The 26,406-nt window shown below is 42.8% G+C and overlaps 1 protein-coding gene across 3 annotated transcripts in view; it reads left to right on the top strand.

Annotated features, from left to right (window-relative positions):
• Positions 1 to 26,406, top strand: part of SMG6 (SMG6 nonsense mediated mRNA decay factor) — a 759,224-nt gene that overhangs the window by 690,152 nt on the left and 42,666 nt on the right. For all 3 annotated transcript variants that reach the window (XM_053706210.1, XM_053706211.1, XM_053706212.1), the window contains exon 14: positions 20,299 to 20,475. In XM_053706210.1, the coding sequence (XP_053562185.1) occupies positions 20,299 to 20,475 (177 nt within the window). The remainder of the gene's footprint in view (positions 1 to 20,298; positions 20,476 to 26,406) is intronic.

Consider the following 26,406-nt stretch of genomic DNA (forward strand, 5'->3'; position numbering starts at 1 on the left):
GACTCACTAATTTTTCAGTATCATTTTTTGTCTTGCATTCCATGAGCAATCTCCTAGTTCTCTCTGGTCTGAAAGTCACATCTTGCAGAGTTTTAATGAACCCATGCCCTTCCAGCCTACTAGCTCATCCTAAATTATTAGCAAAATAGAAAGCTTTGTTAAACTTATACACTAAAGTTCTAAATGCTGAGTATTTTTAATGGTCCAGGTGACATTTGGAAAATAAGTTTCTAAATGGTTTTGGTCTTTTGAAAAAAAGGTAATATGTTGTAGGACCCCCCACCCCCACCCCCGCCCCGAAAAAAACCCAAAACACAATTTAAAATATTTAGCCAAAAAAAACACAAATGGTATGGTATACTTGAAAGTTGGTTGCTCTCCAGAATACATTTCCCAGTCCCCAGTTCTCTCTTCCTGCAAATAGTATGTGCTTCTCTATCAGTGTGGGACGTATGAGCAGAATGATTTGTGCAGCTGACTGCTCTTAACACCAGTTTAACCCCCAGGCTTTTATTGGGCAGGGTATCTATTTCCTGCCAGAAATCATTATTGTTGGGGGTGTCTGTGGCAGCAAACAGGTTGACTGTGTTTATTTTCTAAACATGTGTTTTGTATTACACAGCCAAGTGCCCAAACTCTGAAAAGGAAAGTCCTTATATTCATTGCTTAACTAGGTTATAGGCAAAGGTTACGTAAAGGTCAAATTGCTGATCTACAGAACAAAACCTACATGTAAATTTAGTTGTGAAGAGGAAACTCATAGCTTTGTGGCAGGCACATTTCCTTTTTGACAGCTCACTGCTAGCATCAGCAAGCTGCTCCAAGCATTTTATTCTACCTGCCCATCTGCTTTAATGGCAAGGTAGCAATATACTAGGTGGTAAGGTAAAAAGATATCTGTCAGTAGATAAGCACAAACTCGTAAAGACATCTAAGAGCAGATCTCATTAAAATGTTTCATAGCTGATCTATGTCCATTCTATTTTATGTAGTTTCTGTAATTGTTTTGTGATGCAAACATAAGAAAGTATAGTTATGCCATTTGTCATTTCTGTTTATATAAAAAGCTAAAAGATTGTTATGTTGTAATGTGCACATGTGGGCTATACGCAATCTTAGCAATGATTGTGATATTACTTGTATATCAAAATGTCATTGTGGGGGTGTAAGTACCAGACTAAAAATGGTGTACGAATTTATTGGAATGTACTCTAAGGAAGAGTGTGACCTGCAGTGCATAAGTCTGTATTGCAGACAAGTAGTGCCAGTAAGTGATAATTCATGTTTTACAGAAAACCTGAGTCATGGAGCAGGCCTGGTATTTAGAGGTTTTCCGCAATCAAATGCTAATTTTTAGGGCGCAACTCCTAATTTTAAAGGGACAACGCAAAAATGTTCTTTCATGATTCAGAAAGAACATACATTTCTTTCATACAGGGTAGTGATAGTCCACAAACCTTACTCTTGGGAATTACTTTTCTCTACCACTAGTAGGTGGCAAAGATTCCCAAACCCCAAGAGCTCTGTAAAACCCCTCCCACCTCACACGTACCTCAGTCTTTACTTTGCCTCTGCTGGAGGTGGTTGAAGAATGAAGCTGTGCATATGATTCTTCAGAGAAAGGGGTTTTAAGTCTATATTGAGACCCAGTTTCCCCTCAGAGTACAGTGCTTGTCAGAGGGATGTATTTTAGGGTATGGTTTATGATTCTTTGTTGCACCTCATCCAATATTTTTCATAAACCCTCTATAATCGGTCGCAGGGACGTGTCTTCTGCCTCCCTTTATGAATCTACAATATACTCCTCTTCCATATCTGCGATCCCAGTTTCTTTAAGGCAGCAAAGAGATACTTGAAGAGTGGTGAGAGGTCCCTCACCCATAGCTATGGGGGCTACATGTTAGTTAGTTGGATACCGGACTTTACCCCAGGGGACTGTAGCAAGCTAAAAGGAGGATTACTCTGCCTAATGTCTCCCATAACAAACTATGAACAGAAGCGGAGACTTTTTGATCTAGGTGGAGAGGCTTTGTCTGACATGGCTGAGAGTTAAAGCCATATTGGCCTTTGATACACGGTTGAGATTCTACAGTAGTAACATGCCTTGTAGGGCAGAATAGGTTTATAAAAATCTGCCCCAGTGCTATGAGTATACCGGCACAGTACTGATTATTTTGTAGTCTAAACCATTGTTTTATAGTATGTCTTGTTTTTCTCCTCTAGGGGGCGCTCAGTTCAGTGTCTAACATTACCCATACTTTCCAGCTTGCTCATTGTGCTTATACTGTGTTGCCAGCAGCCGTGGTGGCATGGTATGGCATAGGGGTCAACATACAGGCAGTTAATATGTAAGCCCTTTGATTTAATTCCAATATATAAAAAATTTGGGGATTCAGATAACAGAAACACATCAACAATGACACCTCAAAGCTCAGTTGTAACTTGCTAGACATTTGTCTTCTATAGTAATTTAGTTTACCTGCAAACATTGCTTGCAACCTCTTACAATATATCCCCTGCAGAGTAACCTACATTAACACTACTCCCTCTTCTCGGCTGAGATGTAGAGCCCCCTTATATGATGCCCATTTTGATGCCCACTTTTCGAATCTGAGCGATATAAGCCCCATATATATATATATATATATATATATATATATATATATATATATATATATATATATATATATATATATATATATATATATATAAATATATAAATTATCTAAGATATACCTGCAGGGCGACTATTTACCCGCTTAGTAATATACTAACCCCCTCTATCTGCATCTGTATTAAGTAGACCTAATCCCCCAGTAAGACAGTATGAGACATGGTAATGTAGAGGAAGGCTCCTTACTAACAATGGTTTTGGCACAGTCCTTAGCCAACAAAATACTATATTAATGAACATCTACCCTTGCTATCTCTGGCACAAGGATCATAGATAACTTAAGAAAGGTGACTCTCTAATTTATAGCGTCCTTTGGGGCATCTTTGCACCAGTCTATAACGCCTCAAATCTTATGCCCAAAAGCCCTAAGCTGATGCCTCTTACTGAAAGTGTTCCTGTCGAACTTATGAACTGGTAGATGGGCCCCAATGAAGATATTAATTATTTGTAACCTACTTAACATTAGAATGTGATTACTTTTATATCATACTGGGGTATTGTAGAGCTAAGTCAGCTATTCCTGATGTTGGACACAGAGTTAAGCTCTTATTTTGAGATATGTTCCATGTATCTGTTGCACAGTTTACAAAAACTTGTTTATGTACTATACTGTCAAGCCCTATAGCATATTAGTTCTCCTTAGATGTATGTTTCAAGATATATAATACTCCACCTGGCTATAGTGTGTCCTCCCTTATAGCACTGGATGACCAGTTCTTATTAGTATTGCTGATATATTACTGTCGACCCTCCCAAGAAATGGGTATACCCTTCCAGAGATCTGACTATATGTAATACCCCCCAGCACATTTCCCTCCATAATTTTTACAATACATTGATAATTTGGTTCCCAACATATTCATTTGTTTTATCATTTAAGACCCAGTAATCTTGATAAAGTGTTGATATTACTAGTTTCATATAATCCTATTCTATATAGTAAAAAATACAGATTCACAATCTGAGATCCAAAAGTGGTCTCTTACTGATTATAGTTGCCTTCTATACCGTTACATTTTATTTTATGATATTATGAGATCCAAGAGTGGCCTTAAAAGGTTTATTTTTAGATGGCGTACAGTTTGGTGGCTATTAATTGTGCATATTAACGTTTGCAGTTGTCTTGTGTCCATGTTGTGTAACCTTGCTTATATGACTTATATTGACATACATGTTTTGTATACCTTGAAAGAATCTCAATAAAAATATTAAAAAAAAAAAAAATGCCTATAAATACACGCCTCACCACACACACAATTCAGTTTTACAAATGTTGCCATCTATGGAGGTGGTGAAGTAAGTTTGTGCTAAGATTTCTACGTTGATATGCGCTTCTCAGCATTTTTGAAGCCCGTTTCTTCTGAGTACAGTGAATGTCAGAGGGATGTGAAGGGAGTAGCACCTATTGAATGCAATGGTTTTCCTCACGGTGATCTATTTCATAGGTTCTCTGTTATCGGTCGTAGAGATTCATCTCCTACCTCCCTTTACAGATCGACGATATACTCTCATATACCATTACCTCTACTGATAACTGTTTCAGTACTGGTTTGGCTATCTGCTATATGTGGATGGGTGTCTTTAGGTAAGTATGTTTTCATTACTTAAGACACTCAGCTATGGTTTGGCACTTTATGCATTTATATAGTATATCCCATACGTCACAAGCTTATATAGTATATCCCATACGTCACTAGCTCATGGACTCTTGTCAATATGAAATAAATTAATTTATCAGGTAAGTTCTTACATAAATTATGTTTTCCAGTTCCTAAGGTTTGCTTTTCTGGATCATCATTTCCAGTTCATAGCACTTCTGTTTAGCTTAGCTACTGCACCCAGGATATTTACAAAGGTTCTATGTGCTCTTATGGCAGTGGCCAGAACTCAAGGAATTTCAGTAGCTCCGTATCTGGACGATATCTTTTCATCTGGCAATGGAACACTCAGAATTTTTTCTGAGTCTTCATCGGTCTCATGGATGGAAGATAAACTTGGAAAAGTGTTTTCTTACTCAGAATACCAGGGTGAATTTCCTAGGTACGGTTATAGACTCTGTATCCATGAGGATCTGTCTAACAGATCAGAGATGTCACAAGCTGACATCGGTGTGCCTTGCCCTCCAGACCGCCTTAAGAACTTCTGTGGACCACTGCATGGAGGTAATTGGACTCATGCTGTCTTGTATGGACATTATTCCTTTTGCCAGATTCCATCTCAGACCTTTACAACTATGCATGCTGAGACAGTGGAACGACGATCATTTGGACCTGTCACAACAGATCGTATTGGACAGCCTGTCGAGAGATTCGCTCTCTTGGTCACTTTGTCAAGATCACCTGTCTCGGGGAATGTGCTTCTTGAGACCGTCCTGGGAGCTTGTGACTACAGACTCCAGCCTTTCAGGCTGGGAAGCAGTTTGGGTGCCAGGAAGGCACAATGTTTATGGACTTAGGAGGATTCCTCTCTTCCAATCAATATTTTGGAACTGCAGGCAATCTTCAATGCGCTGAAGGCTTGGCCCCTTCTGGGTTCATTACAGTTAATCAGATTCTAATCAGACAATATAACGACGGTGTCTTACATCAACCATGAGGGAGGAACGAGAAGTTCCTTAGTATTGAGAGAGGTGTCTCCAATCCTGGAATGGGCAGAAGCTCACAGTTGTGTGCTGTCAGCGATTCACATTCCGGTTGTGGACAACTGGGAAGCACACTTGCTCAGCAGTCAATCTTTTCACCCGGGGTAATGGATTTCTCCACCCCAAGGTTTTTTGAGAGATTTGAAGCAGATGGGGGATGCCGGAGATGGATCTTATGGCCTCCCATCTCAACGCCAAACTACCCGGGTATGGTTTGAGATCAAGGCATCCTCAAGCAGAGTTATCAGATGCTCTGGCGGTTCCATGGAGGTTCAGATCTCTTTCCTCTATTGCCTCTACTCCGTCGTGTGGTGGCCCGCATTAAGCAGGAGCTAGCATCAGTGATCCTAATTGCTCCTTCCTGGCCGCGAAGGACTTGGTTTGCAGATCTGGTGAGAATGTCCTCTTATCCTCCGTGGAGTTTACCTTGTCGCAGGGACCTGCTGATTCAGGGTCCCTTTCTACATCAAAATCTAGATTCTCTGAGGCTGACTGCATGGAGATTAAATGCTTAGTCTTGGTCAGGAGAGGATTCTCTGAGAGTGTCATAGACACTTTGATTCAAGCTTGTAAGGCGGTTACTCGGCGCATCTACCATAAGATATAGCGAAGTTACCTGCACTGGTGTGAGGAGCATGGTTTTTCTTGGCTTAAAGTGAAAGTTGCCAGAATTTTATCTTTCTCTTGTAAGATGTATTGAGTCCACGGATTCATCCTTACTTGTGGGATATTCTCCTCCCCTACAGGAAGTGGCAAAGAGAGCACCCACATCAGAGCTGCCTATATAGCTCCCCCCTTAGCTCCACCCCCAGTCATTCTCTTTGCCTACTCTAAGAAACTAGGAAGTGCAGAGCGAGTGTGGTGACAAAAATGTTAGTTTTTTTATTTCTCAAGCAAAAGTTTGTTATTTTAAATGGTACCGGTGTGTACTATTTACTCTCTGGCAGAAAAGGGATGAAGATTTCTGCAAGGAGGATTATGATCTTAGCACTTTGTAACTAAGATCCACTGCTGTTCTCACAAGGGCTGAAGAGTACAGGAAAACTTCAGTTGGGGGAACGGTTTGCATGCTAAGCTGCATATGAAGTATGTAAAGTCTATAATTTTTCTAGACAGACGGTGTTAATTCTAGAAAAGGCTGGTAATATCCCCATGAGGGAAGGGTAAGCTGTATTCAGACACTTGGATAGGGATTTCAGCTTGCTTGAAGGGCTCATAAGTTACTGGTGACACTGTTAGGAAAAAACGTTTGTTTGTTCAGTAAATGATGCATTTATAACGTTTTTTTGAAGGGACTAAAGGGGTCATTGTGGCTTGTTTTAGGGTTTTTTAACCCACATGGTTAATTAAGAGACACTCTGGTGTTTGTTTGATAGGCCTCAAAACATCGAGTGAGGTGGGAGGGGCCTATTTTCGCGCCTCAATTGCGCAGTTTCTTTTCCTTAGAGACATCCAACTGCTTCTCCAGTGGTTCCTGCTGTGTTTGAGGACTGTAAAGGAGGTTTTTTCCCCACAAATCGTTCTGAAGGGCAGGTAGGCGCCACAGCAGAGCTGTGGCAAGGTGCTGAAAGTCTTTTTTACCGGTTTTGCCATTAAGGGGTTAATTGTTTATTTGCATAGCTGTGCAATGTTACTAAGGCTGTAAGATACTAATGTAAAAATTTCATTAAGTTTACTGCTTTTTTACACTGTTTTGCAGAACTTGTGCAGCTCTTTTTCTCTTAAAGGCACCGTACCGTTTATTTCTAAGTGTTATTTACTTTGATTACAGTGTTTTCCAAGCTTGCTTGTTGCATTACTAGCCTGTTTAACATGTCTGACAGCAAGGAAAATCCTTGTTCAATATGTTTGGAAGCCATTGTGGAACCCCCTCTTAGAATGTGTCCCAATCCCAATTGTACTGATATGTCTATAAATTATAAAGAACATATATTAGCACTTAAAAATAGAGCAATAGATGATTCTCGGTCAGAAGTAAATGAGGGTTCGCCATCTAGCTCTCACCAAGTGTCACAACCAGTAACGCCCGCACAAGTGACGTCAAGTACCTCTAGTGCGTTGAATTCATTTACTTTACAAGACATGGCCACAGTTATGAATACAAACCTCACAGAGGTTTTATCCAATCTGCCTGGTTTACAAGGAAAGCGGGACAGCTCTGGGTTAAGGAAAAATGCTGAGCCGTCTCATGCTTTAGTAGCCATATCTGATATGCCCTCACAATGCTCTGTAGGGGTGAGGGATTTGTTATCTGAGGGAGAAATTTCTGATTCAGGAAAGACGCTTCCTTAGACAGATTCTGATATGACGGCCTTTAAATTTAAGCTTGAACACCTCCGCTTATTGCTTAGGGAGGTATTAGCAACTCTAGATGATTATGACCCTATAGTGGTCCCAGAGAAATTGTGTAAAATGGATAAATACTTAGAGGTTCCTGTTTACACTGATGTTTTTCCAGTCCCTAAGAGGAATGTGAATATTATTACTAAGGAGTGGGATAGACCAGGTATTCCGTTCACTCCCCCTCCTGTTTTTAAGAAAATGTTTCCTATATCTGACACCATAAGGGACTCATGGCAGACAGTTCCTAAGGTAGAGGGAGCTATTTTTACTCTGTCTAAGCGTACAACTATACCTATCGAAGACAGTTGTGCTTTCAAAGATCCTATGGATAAAAAATTAGAGGGTCTCTTGAAGAAAATTTTTGTTCATCAAGGTTTTTCTTTCCAACCTATTGCGTGCATTGTTCCTGTAACGACTGCAGCTGCTTTCTGGTTTGAGGCTCTAGAGGAGGCTCTTCAAATGGAGACTCCATTAGAGGAGATTATGGGCAGAATTAAGGCCCCTAAATTGGCTAATTCTTTTATTACAGATGCCGCATTTCAACTGGCTAAATTAGCGGCAAAGAATTCAGGTTTTGCCATTTTAGCACGCAGGGCGTTATGGCTTAAGTCCTGGTCTGCTGATGTGTCTTCTAAATCTAAACTTTTGAACATTCCTTTCAAAGGAAAGACCTTATTCGGGCCTGAACTGAAAGAGATTATTTCAGACATCACTGGAGGGAAAGGTCATGCCCTCCCTCAGGATAGATCGAATAAGATGAGGACCAAACAGAATAATTTTCGTTCCTTTCGGAACTTTAATAGTGGTCCCGCTTCAGCTTCCTCTACTGCAAAGCAAGAGGGGAATTTTGCCCAATCCAAGTCAGTCTGGAGACCTAACCAGGCTTGGAACAAGGGTAAACAGGCCAAGATGCCTGCAGCTGCTTCTAAAACAGCATGAAGGGGTGGCCCCCGATCCGGGACCGGATCTAGTAGGGGGCAGACTCTCTCTCTTCGCTCAGGCTTGGTCGAGAGATGTTCACGATCCCTGGGCTTTAGAAATTGTGTCCCAGGGATATCTTCTGGAATTCAAAGACTCCCTTCCAAGGGGGAGATTTCACATTTCTCGATTGTCTGTAAACCAGACAAAGAGAGAGGCGTTCTTACGCTGTGTAGAAGACCTACATACCATGGGGGTGATCCGCCCGGTCCCAATAGAGGAACAGGGGCTAGGGTTTTATTCAAACCTGTTTGTGGTTCCCAAAAAAGAGGGAACTTTCAGACCAATCTTGGATCTCAAAATTCTAAACAAGTTCCTCAAGGTTCCATCATTCAAGATGGGGATTATTCTACCTCTGATCCAGGAGGGTCAATATATGACTACCGTGGACTTAAAGGATGCGTATCTACACATCCCTATTCACAGAGATCATCATCAATTTCTCAGATTCGCCTTTCTAAACAGGCATTACCAGTTTGTGGCCCTTCCCTTCGGGTTGGCCACGGCTCTCAGAATTTTCACAAAAGTGCTAGGGTCCCTTCTGGTGGTTCTGCGAGCACGGGGCATAGCAGTGGCGCCTTATCTAGACAACCTCTTAATTCAGGCGTCGACTTTCCAGCTAGCCAAGTCTCACACGGACATCATGTTGGCTTTTCTGAGAGCTCACGGATGGAAGGTGACCATAAAAAAGAGTTCTCTCTTCCCACTTACAAGAGTTTCCTTCCTAGGGACTCTGATAGACTCGGTAGAAATGAAAATATTTCTGACGGAGGTCAGAAAATTAAAACTCTTTACCACTGTAACTATGCATGCTCAAACAGTGGAATAGGGATTATGCAGATTTATCTCCTCAACTGCATCTGGACCAGGGGACCAGAGACTCTCTTCTCTGGTGGTTGTCTCAGGACCACCTGTCTCAGGGAATGTGTTTCCGCAGGCCAGAGTGGCTCATTGTAACGGCAGATGCCAGCCTGCTAGGCTGGGGTGCAGTCTGGAACTCCCTGAAAGCACAGGGCTTATGGTCTCGGGAGGCAAATATCCTCCCGATAAACATTCTAGAACTGAGAGCGATATTCAATGCACTTCAGGCGTGGCCTCAGCTTGCTGCGGCCATATTCATCAGGTTTCAGTCGGACAACATCACGACTGTAGCTTATATCAATCATCAAGGAGGAACAAGGAGTCCTCTAGCGATGATGGAGGTAACCAAAATAATCCAGTGGGCAGAGGATCACTCTTGCCATCTCTCAGCAATCCACTTCCCAGGGGTAGAGAACTGGGAGGCGGATTTTCTAAGTCGTCAGACTTTTCATCCGGGGGAGTGGGAACTCCATCCGGAGGTATTTGCCCAGCTGATTCAGCTATGGGGCACACCAGAATTGGATCTGATGGCGTCTCGTCAGAATGCCAAATTTCCTCGTTGCGGGTCCAGGTCCCAGGATCACAAGGCGGTACTGATAGATGCTCTAGCAGTTCCTTGGTCCTTCAATCTGGCCTATGTATTTCCACCGTTTCCTCTCCTCCCACGTCTGGTTGCCAGAATCAAGCAGGAGAGAGCTTCGGTAATTCTGATAGCACCTGCGTGGCCACACAGGATTTGGTATGCAGACCTAGTGGACATGTCCTCGGTTCCACCGTGGACTCTGCCAATGAGGCGGGACCTTCTAATCCAAGGTCCATTCACGCATCCAAATCTAATTTCTCTGCGTCTGACTGCTTGGAGATTGAACGCCTGATTCTATCAAAGCGTGGTTTCTCTGAGTCGGTCATTGATAGCCTGATTCAGGCTAGAAAGCCTGTCACCAGGAAGATCTATCATAAGATTTGGCGCAAATATCTTTATTGGTGTTAATCCAAAAATTGCTCGTGGAGTTCGATTAGGATTCCTAGAATATTGTCTTTTCTCCAAGAGGGTTTGGAGAAGGGATTATCTGCTAGTTCCTTAAAAGGACAAATATCTGCTTTGTCTATTCTACTAAACAAACATCTGGCAGATGTCCCAGACGTTCAAGCATTTAGTCAGGCTTTGGTCAGAATCAAGCCTGTATTTAAACCTGTTGTTCCGCCATGGAGCCTAAACTTAGTTTTTAAAGTTCTTCAAGGGGTTCCGTTTGAACCTATGCATTCCATAGATATTAAGCTTCTATCTTGGAAAGTTTTGTTTTTAGTAGCTATCTCTTCGGCTCGAAGAGTTTCTGAGCTATCTGCTTTACAATGTGATTCCCCTTACCTTGTTTTCCATGCAGATAAGGTGGTTTTGCGTACCAAACCTGGGTTTCTTCCTAAGGTTGTTTCTAATAAGAATATCAATCAAGAGATTGTGGTTCCTTCTCTGTGTCCTAATCCTTCATCAAAGAAGGAACGTCTGTTACACAATCTTGATGTGGTTTGTGCTTTAAAGTTCTACTTACAAGCAACTAAAGATTTCCGTCAAACATCTTCTTTGTTTGTTGTTTATTCTGGTAAACGGAGAGGTCAAAGGGCTATGGCTACCTCTCTTTCCTTTTGGCTGAAAAGCATCATCCGTTTGGCCTATGAGACTGCTGGACAGCAGCCTCCTGAAGGAATTACTGCTCATTCTACTAGAGCTGTGGCTTACACATGGGCTTTTAAAAATGAGGCTTCTGTTTGTAAGGTGGCGACTTGGTCTTCGCTTCATACTTTTTCCAAATTTTACAAATTGGATACTTTTGCTTCTTCAGGGGCTATTTGTGGGAGAAAGGTTCTACAAGCAGTGGTGCCTTCCGTTTCAGGTCCCTGTCTTGTCCCTCCCTTCATCCATGTCCTAAAGCTTTGGTATTGGTATCCCACAAGTAAGGATGAATCTGTGGACTCAATACATCTTACAAGAGAAAACATAATTTATGCTTACCTGATAAATTTATTTCTCTTGTGATGCATCGAGTCCACGGCCAGCCCTGTTTTTTAAGACAGGCATATATATTTTTATTTTAAAACTTTCAGTCACCACTCTGCACCCTATGGTTTCTCCTTTTTCTTCCTAGCCTTAGGTCGAATGACTGGGGGGTGGAGCTAAGGGGGGAGCTATATAGGCTGCTCTGCTGTGGGTGCTCTGTTTGCCACTTCCTGTAGGGGAGGAGAATATCCCACAAGTAAGGATGAATCCGTGGACTCGACACATTACAAGAGAAATAAATTTATCAGGTAAGCGTAAATTATGTTTTTCTCCAAAATGGCTTGGAGAAGGGTCTATCTGCCAGTTCTCTGAAGGGACAGATATTGGCCCCGTCGGTTTTGCTGTACAAAAGATTAGCTGAGCTTCCAGATGTGCAGTCTTTGGGAAGGCTCTGACTAGGGTCAGACCTGTGTTTACATCTGTGACTCCACCTTGGAGTCTAAATCTGGTTCTTCAAGTTTTGCAGCAGGCTCCGTTTGACCCCATGCATACTGTTGACATTAAACGGTTATCTTGGAAAGTTTTGTTTCTATTAGTCATTGCCTCTGCTTGCAGAGTCTCTGAGATATCGGCTTTACAGTGTGACCCACCTTACCTAGTTTTTCATTCCGATAAGGCGGTTTTTGTGTACTAGGTTAGATTTCCTTCCTAAGATGGTGTCAGATCATAACATCAATCAAGAGATTGTTGTTCCTTCTTTGTGTCCCAATCCTCCTTCAGTGATGGTACGTTTGCTTCACAATCTGGATGTGTTTCGTGCTTTGAAGTTTTACCTCCAGGCTACTAAGGAATTTAGACAATCTTCATCTTTGTTGTTTATGCGGGTAGACGTAAGGGGCAGAAGGCCACTACGTCTTCCTTGTCTTTCTGTCTGAGGAGTGTCATCCGCTTGGCTTATGAGAAAGCCGGACAGGAGCCTCCTTAGAGGATTACGGCTCATTCCACTAGAGCAGTTGCTTCTTCCTGGGCTTTTAAGAACAAAGCCTCTATGGATCAGATTTGTAAGGTAGCTACCTGGTCCTCCTTACATACTTTTTCTAAATTTTATAAGTTTCATGTGTTTGCTTTGGCTGAAGCAGCTTTCGGGAGAAAGGTTTTGTAGGCTGTGGTGCCCTCAGATTAGGGTCCACATTTTTCTTTATTCCTTCAGTGTCCTCTGGAACTTGGGTATTGTTTTCCCAACAGTAAGGAATATAGTTGTGGACTCTCCCTGCCTAATGGAAAGAAAACAAAATTTATGCTTACCAGACAAATTCCTTTCTTTCCTGGCAGGGAGAGTCCACGACCCCGCCCATTAGAATTTTTTGGGCAGCTCCACCCTGATGTTTCTCCTACTTTTCCTTGTTTCCTCAGCCAAATGACTGGGGATGGGGAAGTGGGAGGGACATTTAAGCCTTTGGCTGGGGTGTCTTTGCATCCTCCTGGTGGGTGGCCAGGAAAGAAAGCATACATTTTTTGTTTTTCTTACCTCACTTGCTTGGTTATACGTTAGACTGAGGTATGTGTGAGGTGGGAGAGGTTTTATAAACCTCTTGGGGTTTGGAAATCTTTGCCTTTTCCTAGTGGTAGAAAAGTTACTCTCAAGAGTAAGGATCATGAACTCTCACTACCATGAAATAAATTATCAGGTAAGCATTTCATTTGTTTTTTTAACAACTTTCAAATGTACTTCTATTATCACATTTTCTTTGTTTTCTTGTTATCCTTTGATGAAAAGCAGGAAGGTAAGTTCAAAAATGTGCACGTGTTTGCAGAAATATATAGCAGCAGTTTTGCAACAGTGTTATACATTAGCAAGAGCACTAGATGGCAGCACTATTTCCTGTCATGTAGTTCTCCAGACATGTGCACACTACCTATCTAGATATCCCTAAAGAAGGAGTAACATGAGGACGATGCAGATTTGATGAAAAACGTAAATTGGGAACTTTTTTAAAAAATTTGTATTCTCTGTGTGAAGATGCCTCTTACTTTTGTGTACAATTTGTGCTTGTTCCATGCTCTCTAGAAGACAAAAAAGCAAAATATGTAACCTAGGTTTTCAAAATGCTGCAAGCTGCCTGACTCTACTGTCGGCTAGGTAGCATTTGCAGGTTATGGGATTTTCTTTTTTGCCTCTCTAGGGGGCGTGGGTCAAAGTACAATTTTTTTTTTTTATACCAAACCAAAGATATGGTACGTTTAGTAACAATGACCATTCTTCAGCAGGGCAATAATTTTATACTAATATTCTGGTTTATACCTTTTTATTATAATCTTCATGTTATCAGAGGTATTCAGTAGCCATTTCTTTAATATACCATTCTAACGTCTCCTTTCATACTATGTTCAGTTAATGGTGTTTAATAATATTGCATTTATTGCTAATCGTTTAGTTTTTATTATTGAATTGGAAAAATGTGAGGGTTTCCTTTTAAGTGGTTTATGTCAATTTGTGTGTTCCATTTTTAATATTAATAAAGCCTCTTATTTAATTTTAAGATTCTGCTTATACTGGCATGTCTCTGTGAGTTTGATTCCTTATCTATATGGGTCAGTTTATATAATGTTAGCATCAGTGTGCACTTTTAATATTTTACATTGTAAAGCAGCAGTGTGTGTTGTGCAGGATGATTTACAGATGTTTGAATGTCTGCCTTCTACTTTATGGGGAAGCTGCATTGCTAGAGGAACTTAGTTAAATATATTTAGCCTATGTGTAAAAAAACAACAACATAATCTTAGCTGTCCCGTTCTTAATCTGTAGTTGAACGCCTTTTCTGGAATGAAAATAATTGAAATGTTCTATTTTCTTCAAAATGTACTAGCTTCTAAAATTGAGCCCTGAGAACTTTAAAGGGACATGAAACACATTTTTTTTTCTTTCCTGATTTAGAAGTAAGTTGAAAAAGTATGTACAGTTCTATTCTCTTATCTTATTTGGTTAATTATCTTGGTATCCTATGTTGAAGAAGCAATGCATTACTGGGAGCTAGCTGAATGCATTAGGTGAGCAAATAACATGAAGCATATATGTGCAGACACCAATCAGCAGCTCTAATGTCTACCTAGGTATCCTTTTCAATAGTGGTAGTGAGAGTCCATGATGCATTATTCCTGAGAAATGACTCTTCCTTACCACTAGGAGGAGGCAAAGATTCCCAAACCCCAAGAGCTCTATAAAACCCCTCCCACATACCTCAGTCTAATGTATAGCCAAGCATAGTGAGGTAAGAAAAAGAGCCATAAAAGGAGCAGGAAAAAAAGATGACCAAAAGAAAATGCTAAACCCAAAAACATAGGGTGGGGTCTCGTGGACTCTCACCATCATGAATGAAATTAATTTATCAGGTAAGCATAAATATTTTCTTTAATACAGGTGGTGAGAGTCCGCAACCCATTACTCCTGGGAGTTAATACCCAAGCTGAGGAGTCCGCAAGTAATAACATAAGGGGAGGGATTTAAAACATGTTTTTTACACTGAGTAATTAAATCCACAATCCCAATAAGAATTTTTATTTTTTTAATGCATTCATAATAAATCATTCAGGCAAGAAAAAAATCAAGCTGACACAACTGCCTGGAGGACGTTCCTACCAAAGGCTGCCTCAGAAGATGCAAAAACCTCAAAATGGTAGAATTGTGTAAAAGTATGAAAAGACCAAGTAACTGCTTACAAATCTGGTCCACGGAAGCCTCATTCTTGAAGGCACAAGAAGTGGCAATGGATCTACTAGAATAAGCAGTAATCCATTACAGTGGAGGCTTACCCGCCTCAAGTAAGCACTGTAAATGAAAAGTTTCAACCAAGAAGCTAAAGAAACAGCGGAAACTTTTTCCTTTTCCCGAAAAGTGAATGAACAACTAGAAGTTTGTCTAAAGTTCTTATTAGCAATAATGTAATATGTCAATGCCTTAACAACATATAATAACAAAGATAGGGATAGATAGATAGATAGGGGGGCGCCCGTATGTATATTCCTAAGTATGTGAGGTAATAAGTGTGATAGTCAGGAGAGTATGATACTCATATAAATAATACCAATTATATATATGCAGATATTTACACACACCTATATATTTAATATAATAAATTGTGTGTGTGTGTGTGTGTGTGTGTGTATATATATATATATATATATATATATATATATATCCCTATGTCTCATGTATATTAGCACAAATATAAAACTGAGATCAGGAGTAACATCAATAACAGCAATAGTATGTCTATATAGGATTAGAGTGCTAGGTGTGTCACGATTAATAAACAAATAGAAAGGATACAAACCTTATCTGGAAATCTGTATACTAACAACAATAAAGTTGTAACATAATACAGATGTAAATGTATATTGTTTGTTGATAATGTACAAAATCTTAACACAAATAATATCAGATCACATAAATAACAATGTCCACTTAGAGTAAGTGATGATGCAAGTCTAGGCAGCTATTTGTGGGGGATCAAGGCCACGATCCGGATTCAATTATCTGCAAACAATATAAAAACCAGAAGCGGCACATGGCCCAATATTGTTTGATTCAAGTGGAAATAGTATGTGATGGATACACTCACATTTACTGTGGCACCCCTAGTGGTGCAGAAGAAGCGATCTGGGTTCAATTAGCAGTCACCCAGAAGATCTGCATGCCAAGCTGGGACAATCAGTATTACTTGAAGATATCTCTAGGCTTGAATTGGAGATCACTTTGCGTGGAAGAACCAGAGGAGGAAACAGATAAGCTGGAATGACCGAGGAGCTACTAGAGCATCCACAAACTCTAATTAATGGTCCCTGGACCTCGCACAGTACCTGGGAAGTTTGTTGTTCAAATGAAAAGCCATCAGATCGATCTCTGGTAGACCCCAAAGATACACAATCTGATTGAACACATTCTGTTAAAAAAAAAAAAAATCACTCCCCTGGATGTAGAGATCGATGATTGAGAAAGTATGCTTTTTAGTTGTTTACCCCTGGTATATGAATTGCAGAATCCAAGACACTTCCTTCATGGCTAGGGAACTGTGAGTTCCCCCTGATGGTTGACATAAACTACTGCTGTGACATTGCCTGTCTGAAAACAGAGATGAGATTCTCTTAACAGAGCCCAAGCTTAAAGAGCCATGAAAACTGCATTTGCTCTGAGACCCCCAACCTGATAGACTTGCATCTGTAGTGATTACAGTATGATTATCAAAAATATCTTTTGAGACAGCTGATTATAATCTCTAAAGCATTGACAAAGCATACAAAGCTGAAGAGGTCTCATATAAAAATGAGCAAAGGGAATTGCATCTGAAGCTGAAATTAAAATACCTAGAATACCCATACAAAGAGCTAAAGAGGTAAAAGAGAGAGAATGAAGCTTCAGACAAGCTGACACCAATCTTAACTTTATCTGCTCTATCAGAGAGGCTCATGGAGACTGATTCTATTTGAAACCCAAAATAAAATTACCTTTGTTTGAGGAATCAATTAACTTTTTGGAAAATTGATCCTCCAACTATGTTGTTGAAGAAAGAACAAGAGTTGTTTGGTGTGAGATTCTACTAAAGGAAAAGACTGAGCTTGAACCAAGATGTCATCCAGGTAGGGAAACACTGCATTACCCTGAATTCTGATCAAAGACAAAAGAGCCCCCAAACAACTTTAGTGAATATTCTTAGTACTTTAGTCATACCATATGGAAGAGCAATAAACTAAAATGCTTATCCAGAAAGGCAAATCTTAGAAACTGGTAATGTTCTCTGTGAATTGGAACATGAAGGTAAGCATCCTTATAAATTGATTGGGGACATAAACTGACCTTGCTGAACAAAAGGCAGAATAGTCTGAATAGTTTTCCATTTTGAAAGATGGAATCCTTACAAACTTGTTCAGAGCTTTCAATTCCAGAACTGGTCTGAAAGTACCTTCCTTCCTTTGGAACAGATTTGAATAAAATCCCATCACCTGTTCCTGAAAAGGAACTGGTACAGTCACTCCCATAGCTTCCAGATCTAAGACAGATGGGAAAAAAGCTTGAGCTTACAAAGAATTCATTGGAATATTGGACAAAAAAAACACCTTTCTCTGGGAGGCCTTGTTCTGCTTCTCTTGGGAGACCATACTCAGAACGCAGGAATCTGGAATAGACTGGAACCAAGCCTTCTGAAAATGGCTTAACCACCCCTACCCCTGGATCGGGGGCTGCACCTTCATGCAGACTTGGTAGTAGGGACATATTTCTTAGCCTGCTTTGACTTGTTCCAGTTAGCACTGTGCCTCCAGACTGGGCTAGAGGTGCCTTGCTTCTGAGCAGTGGAGACAACCTTTTGTTCCTTATTCTGACAAAATTAACGAAAACTATTGGAAGCTTTAGATTTTCCTTTATTCTTGGAATAAAGAAGAACAGCCCCTTTACCACCAGTAACAGTACATATAATATAAACCGTTTCTTTCCCTAAATGTAAAGAAGCAATAATCTGTATTTTGACACCATATCAGCAGACCAGTATTAAAACCATAAGGCAATTCTGCAAGGACTATCAAAGACATGCTTTAATCGTAATCTTTATAATATCAAACACAGCATCACAAATAAAAAGAATTAGCATTTTTAAGGGCTGGATGTTGCTGAGTCACAGGATGTGTACCTGATCCGGTCTTGGAGTGCAGTTCCCTTCCATGTTTTGTATTTTCTATGGGTGATTACATCCACCTGTGCACCCCTTCTTTGTTCTCAGTCTGTTTGGCTTTGTGAGCTCGCATGATGGTGTGGCTGTGTTAGGGACTCAGGCAATGGAAAGGACCTTGACGTGGTGCCTGAGCTTTCCCATTTGGCCAGATGCGGTGACTAACCTTTCCAGTTGTGATTTTATCTTAGCTGTGAGCTAGCTGGTGAGTGCTGGGTGTTTCTATGTGTTGTAATTAGCATTTTTAAGTAAACTTAAAAGATTTTCACTGACAGAATCATCAGAACACTTCTGAAAGGCTGGATAACCAGTAAGTAGAAGCAGCAGCCACATCAGCTATAGAAATGGCTGGTCTAAATAAATATCCTGCAAAAAGGCCTTTCTATGCAAAGACTAATTTTCTATCCAGAGAGTCCTTAAAATAATTACTATCTTCCAAAGGGTTAGTAGTACATTTAGCTAGATTGGAAATTGCCCCATCAACCTTAGGAACAGGTAGATTGAACAGTCTTAAAATTTAAAAACTAAATTTAAACTATTAAATGGCTTATCAGAAACCTTAATAATTAAGACCTCCTTCAAAAGAGAACACATATGTTCTATTTTAAACAAAAAAGAGGGATTATCAGGTTTAACATCAGATGAAGACTCCTTATCAACAGATGAAACTTCACCGTTTGAAGACATAACAGTATCCCTGGCTTCAGGGTACATAGTACTAGTAGAAGGTCAAAACTGTACTGACTTTTTACGCTTGTTTGAAGGCGAAATTCTCTCCAGCGCTTCAGAAACTGCAGCCTTGATCAGTTTTTTTGCACTATGTGAAACATCATTAACATTCTCCTGTAATAAACAAACAGGAGGAGGATTAATACCCAAAAAAGCAGCATTAGATTGGTCTGATTGCATGAGTCACATAAATGAAAGGTGTTCAGGGGACTCGGAATCGATGATAGATTAAGGGACAGAATCAGACAGCTCCATTATAGAATTTGACAAAGCAAAGAAATGAACACTATAACCCCCTTATAAAAGCTCTTGAGGAATGGAAAAAACTTCACCTCATACAGTAGGTAACGATGCATGTTAAGTCAAACTGCAAAACAAAGCAGGAGATATTAACAACACATCCGAAGGACAGATAATTCAAGAAACACATGCAAATAAAGTAAAAAAAATAACCGCTATAAAGGATTTCACGCTGCATAACTCAACGGGCGAATAGCCGAGAATGTACTGCGTATACCGGCCAGATAGCAAAAATACCTAAAGACCAAAAGGACCTTCACTAAGCCAATGCGTGAAAATGAAAACTAAGCGTGCCAAAAGCGCAGATGCGTACAATACAACAAGGGGAGTGATAACAAGGATTCTGACCCAGGGCTATTTATATCATAAGTGCCCATAACATAGCTTTAAAGTGTCTAAATGTTAAAAAATATATATATATACACTTACCAATAGACACTCGTCCAACAGAAAATAAGCAGCAGATAGCCAAACCAGTACTGAAACATATCAACAGAGGTTTATGAAATATTATATTGTAGATCCATAGAGGGAGGCAAAAGACTCTTCCCTGCGACCAATTATGGAAGGTTTGATACATTTCCCATGAGGTGAATAACAGAATTACAAACAATATACATCCCTCTGACAATCACTGTACACTGAGGAGAAACTTCATTCTTCAACCACCTCCAGCATATGCAAAGTAAAGACTGAGGTATGTCCAAGGGGTTTTACAGGGCTCTTGAGGTTTGAGAATCTGTCTCCAACTAGTGGTAAGGAAGAGTAATTCTCAGCAGTAATTGATCGTGGACTCTCACCACCTGTTTGAAAGAAAACAACACAAATTAGATAATAGAGCATGTGATTGAAAATAACTATCCAGTTTACTTCTGTTTGAATCGTGAAAAAAAAATGGTTTTGCGTACTATGCTGCTTCTTCATATAAGTTCAGGTAACATTAAATGGACCCAAGGCTTCAGAGGGTTAACTAAACATTTGGTTGTTTTCTTCTTCTGCACAGTGTTTATCTTTCTCATTATCTTTTTTTCCCCCTCCACCCCCCTCCCCCCTTTAGATTATTGCTGCGGATTGTAAGCGGGTCACAGTCCTGAAATATTTCCTGGAAGCATTGTGCGGACAAGAAGAGCCTCTGCTGGCATTCAAGGGTGGAAAATATGTGTCAGTGGCACCCATCCCAGACGCCATAGGAAAGGAAACAGGAAGCCCAGAGGGAAACCAACTGGAAGATCAGGTACCGCTTGCAAATTAGAAAGGTTGGGGTATACCCAATGATTCAGGGGTAAGAAATAAGAGAATCATTGAATAGCTGATATTCTATCCATGGACCAACAAGTGCCACAGAATGCCCATTTTTCTAAAGCCTACTCACCACAACCTCTTGATAAACTATCTGATGTCTCAAATTAGCCTTTCCTTGTGTCTTCATATTACATCCCTGTTCCCTTCCATATCCATCATCAGTTGCTGTTTTTCTATTTTATACATTTCACTTTTTCTTCCCCTTAAATAATATGTTGCAGCCAAGACCAAGTAAAGGGGGAGAAGGAGGGGTTAGGAGTTCACATTGGGGATAAAGTTTTTGGGGGTAGAACTTAGTGCAGCATAGAGGGTTAAATGCTGCCTCTTTGACACATACAGGAAGAGCTGACAACACCCATCTCACTAGCCCCTCTCCACTGAACCCAACGTGTCCCTCACATCCTGATTTGATTGTTATGGTGATTATTTTTCTTTCAAAATCGCACCCATGTGTAATCATGAACAGCACATACACTACCCCATGTGTGACAGTGCGCTGCACATACACTGACCCATGTGTGACTACTGGCCTATGTGTGACAGTGCGCAGCACATACACTGACCCATGTGCGACTACTGGCCTATGTGTGACAGTGCGCAGCACATACACTGACCCGTGTGTGACTACTGGCCTATGTGTGACAGTGCGCTGCACATACACTGACCCATGTGTGACTACTGGCCTATGTGTGACATTTGCGCGGCACATACACTGACCCATGTGTGACTACTGGCCTATGTGTGACATTTGCGCTGTACAAACACTGACCCATGTGTGACTACTGGCCTATGTGTGACAGTGCGCAGCACATACACTGACCCATGTTTGACTACTAGCCTATGTGTGACGGTATGCGGCACATACACTGACCCGTGTGTGTCTACTGGCCTATGTGTGACAGTGCGCAGCACATACACTGACCCGTGTGTGACTACTGGCCTATGTGTGACAGTGCGCAGCACATACACTGACTTGTGTGTGACTACTGGCCTATGTGTGACAGTGCGCAGCACATACACTGACCCATGTGTGACTACTGGCCTATGTATGACGGTGTGCTGCACATACACTGACCCATGTGCAACTTCTGGCCTATGTGTGACAGTGCGCAGCACATACACTGACCCGTGTGTGACTACTGGCCTATATGTGACAGTGCGCGGCACATACACTGACCCGTGTGTGACTATTGGCCTATGTGTGACAGCGCGCGGCACATACACTGACCCATGTGTGACTACTGGCCTATGTGTGACAGTGCGCTGCACATACATTGACCCATGTGTAATTACTGGCCTATGTGTGACAGTGCGCAGCACATACACTGACCCATGTGTGACTACTGGCCTATGTGTGACAGTGCCCTGCACATACACTGACCCATGTGTGACTACTGGCCTATGTGTGACAGTGCCCTGCACATACACTGACCCATGTGTGACTACTGGCCTATGTCTGACAGTGCCCTGCACATACATTGACCCATGTTTGACTACTGGCCTATGTGTGACAGTGCGCAGCACATACATTGGCCCATGTGTAATTACTGGCCTATGTGTGACAGTGCGCTGCACATACACTGACCCATGTGTGACTACTGGCCTATGTGTGACAGTGCCCTGCACATACACTGACCCATGTGTGACTACTGGCCTATGTGTGACAGTGCGCAGCACATACATTGACCCGTGTGTGACTACTGGCCTATGTGTGACAGTGCGCAGTACATACTCTGACCCATGTGTTATTACTGGCCTATGTGTGACAGTGCGCTGCACATACACTGACCCATGTGGAACTACTGGCCTATGTGTGACAGTCCGCTGCACATACACAGACCCATGTGTGACTACTGGCCCATGACCCATGTGTGACAGTGCGCTGCACATACACTGATCTATGTGTGACCACTGGCCTATGTATGACATAGCGCACCACATACACTGACCCATGTGTGATTATTGGCCTATGTGTAACAATGCGCTGCACATACACTGACCCATGTGTGACTACTGGCCTATGTGTGACAGTGCGCGGCACATACACTGACCCATGTGTGATTATTGGCCTATGTGTAACAATGCGCTGCACATACACTGACCCATGTGTGACTACTGGCCTATGTGTGACAGTGCACGGCACATACACTGACCCATGTGTGACTACTGGCCTATGTGTGACAGTGCGCTGCACATACATTGACCCATGTGTAATTACTGGCCTATGTGTGACAGTGCGCTGCACATACATTGACCCATGTGTGACTACTGGCCTATGTGTGACAGTGCGCTGCACATACACTGACCCATGTGTGACTACTGGCCTATGTGTGACAGTGCGCTGCACATACACTGATCCATGTGTGACTACTGGCCTATGTGTGACAGTGCGCTGCACATACACTGACCCATGTGTGACTACTGGGCTATGTGTGACAGTACGCTGCACATACACTGACCCGTGTGTGACTTCTGGCCTATGTGTGACAGTGCCCTGCACATACACTGACCCATGTGTGACTACTGGCCTATGTGTGACAGTGCCCTGCATATACACTGACCCATGTGTGACTACTGGCCTATGTGTGACAGTGCCCTGCACATACACTGACCCATGTGTGACTACTGGCCTATGTGTGACAGTGCCCTGCACATACACTGACCCATGTGTGACTTCTGGCCTATGTGTGACAGTGCGCAGCACATACACTGATCCATGTGTGACAGTGCCCTGCACATGCACGGACCCATGTGTGACTACTGGCCTATGTGTGACAGTGCGCAGCACATACACTGACCCATGTGTGATTATTGGCCTATGTGTAACAATGCGCTGCACATACACTGACCCATGTGTGACTACTGGCCTATGTGTGACAGTGCGCGGCACATACACTGACCCATGTGTGACTACTGGCCTATGTGTGACAGTGCGCTGCACATACATTGACCCATGTGTAATTACTGGCCTATGTGTGACAGTGCGCTGCACATACACTGACCCGTGTGTGACTTCTGGCCTACGTGTGACAGTGCCCTGCGCATACACTGACCCATGTGTGACTACTGGCCTATGTGTGACAGTGCCCTGCATATACACTGACCCATGTGTGACTACTGGCCTATGTGTGACAGTGCCCTGCATATACACTGACCCATGTGTGACTACTGGCCTATGTGTGACAGTGCCCTGCACATACACTGACCCATGTGTGACTACTGGCCTATGTGTGACAGTGCCCTGCACATACACTGACCCATGTGTGACTACTGGCCTATGTGTGACAGTGCCCTGCACATACACTGACCCATGTGTGACTACTGGCCTATGTGTGACAGTGCCCTGCACATACACTGACCCATGTGTGACTTCTGGCCTATGTGTGACAGTGCGCAGCACATACACTGATCCATGTGTGACAGTGCCCTGCACATACACGGACCCATGTGTGACTACTGGCCTATGTGTGACAGTGCCCTGCACATACACTGACCCATGTGTGACTACTGGCCTATGTGTGACAGTGCGCTGCACATACACTGACCCATGTGTGACTACTGGCCTATGTGTGACAGTGCGCTGCACATACACTGACCCATGTGTGACTACTGGCCTATGTGTGACAGTGCGCTGCACATACACTGATCCATGTGTGACTACTGGCCTATGTGTGACAGTGCCCTGCACATACACTGACCCATGTGTGACTACTGGCCTATGTGTGACAGTGCGCTGCACATACACTGATCCATGTGTGACTACTGGCCTATGTGTGACAGTGCCCTGCACATACACTGACCCATGTGTGACTACTGGCCTATGTGTGACAGTGCCCTGCACATACACTGACCCATGTGTGACTTCTGGCCTATGTGTGACAGTGCGCAGCACATACACTGATCCATGTGTGACAGTGCCCTGCACATACACGGACCCATGTGTGACTACTGGCCTATGTGTGACAGTGCGCTGCACATACACTGACCCATGTGTGACTACTGGCCTATGTGTGACAGTGCGCTGCACATACACTGATCCATGTGTGACTACTGGCCTATGTGTGACAGTGCGCTGCACATACACTGACCCATGTGTGACTACTGGGCTATGTGTGACAGTACGCTGCACATACACTGACCCGTGTGTGACTTCTGGCCTATGTGTGACAGTGCCCTGCACATACACTGACCCATGTGTGACTACTGGCCTATGTGTGACAGTGCCCTGCATATACACTGACCCATGTGTGACTACTGGCCTATGTGTGACAGTGCCCTGCACATACACTGACCCATGTGTGACTACTGGCCTATGTGTGACAGTGCCCTGCACATACACTGACCCATGTGTGACTTCTGGCCTATGTGTGACAGTGCGCAGCACATACACTGATCCATGTGTGACAGTGCCCTGCACATGCACGGACCCATGTGTGACTACTGGCCTATGTGTGACAGTGCGCAGCACATACACTGACCCATGTGTGATTATTGGCCTATGTGTAACAATGCGCTGCACATACACTGACCCATGTGTGACTACTGGCCTATGTGTGACAGTGCGCGGCACATACACTGACCCATGTGTGACTACTGGCCTATGTGTGACAGTGCGCTGCACATACATTGACCCATGTGTAATTACTGGCCTATGTGTGACAGTGCGCTGCACATACACTGACCCGTGTGTGACTTCTGGCCTATGTGTGACAGTGCCCTGCGCATACACTGACCCATGTGTGACTACTGGCCTATGTGTGACAGTGCCCTGCATATACACTGACCCATGTGTGACTACTGGCCTATGTGTGACAGTGCCCTGCATATACACTGACCCATGTGTGACTACTGGCCTATGTGTGACAGTGCCCTGCACATACACTGACCCATGTGTGACTACTGGCCTATGTGTGACAGTGCCCTGCACATACACTGACCCATGTGTGACTACTGGCCTATGTGTGACAGTGCCCTGCACATACACTGACCCATGTGTGACTACTGGCCTATGTGTGACAGTGCCCTGCACATACACTGACCCATGTGTGACTTCTGGCCTATGTGTGACAGTGCGCAGCACATACACTGATCCATGTGTGACAGTGCCCTGCACATACACGGACCCATGTGTGACTACTGGCCTATGTGTGACAGTGCCCTGCACATACACTGACCCATGTGTGACTACTGGCCTATGTGTGACAGTGCGCTGCACATACACTGACCCATGTGTGACTACTGGCCTATGTGTGACAGTGCGCTGCACATACACTGACCCATGTGTGACTACTGGCCTATGTGTGACAGTGCGCTGCACATACACTGACCCATGTGTGACTACTGGCCTATGTGTGACAGTGCCCTGCACATACACTGACCCATGTGTGACTACTGGCCTATGTGTGACAGTGCGCTGCACATACACTGACCCATGTGTGACTACTGGCCTATGTGTGACAGTGCCCTGCACATACACTGACCCATGTGTGACTACTGGCCTATGTGTGACAGTGCCCTGCACATACACTGACCCATGTGTGACTTCTGGCCTATGTGTGACAGTGCGCAGCACATACACTGATCCATGTGTGACAGTGCCCTGCACATACACGGACCCATGTGTGACTACTGGCCTATGTGTGACAGTGCGCTGCACATACACTGACCCATGTGTGACTACTGGCCTATGTGTGACAGTGCGCTGCACATACACTGATCCATGTGTGACTACTGGCCTATGTGTGACAGTGCGCTGCACATACACTGATCCATGTGTGACTACTGGCCTATGTGTGACAGTGCGCAGCACATACACTGACCCGTGTGTGACTACTGGCCTATGTGTGACAGTGCGCAGTACATA

This window comes from Bombina bombina, chromosome 3, assembly GCF_027579735.1.
Source record: "Bombina bombina isolate aBomBom1 chromosome 3, aBomBom1.pri, whole genome shotgun sequence".
In the NCBI taxonomy this organism is placed as follows: Eukaryota; Metazoa; Chordata; class Amphibia; order Anura; family Bombinatoridae; genus Bombina; species Bombina bombina.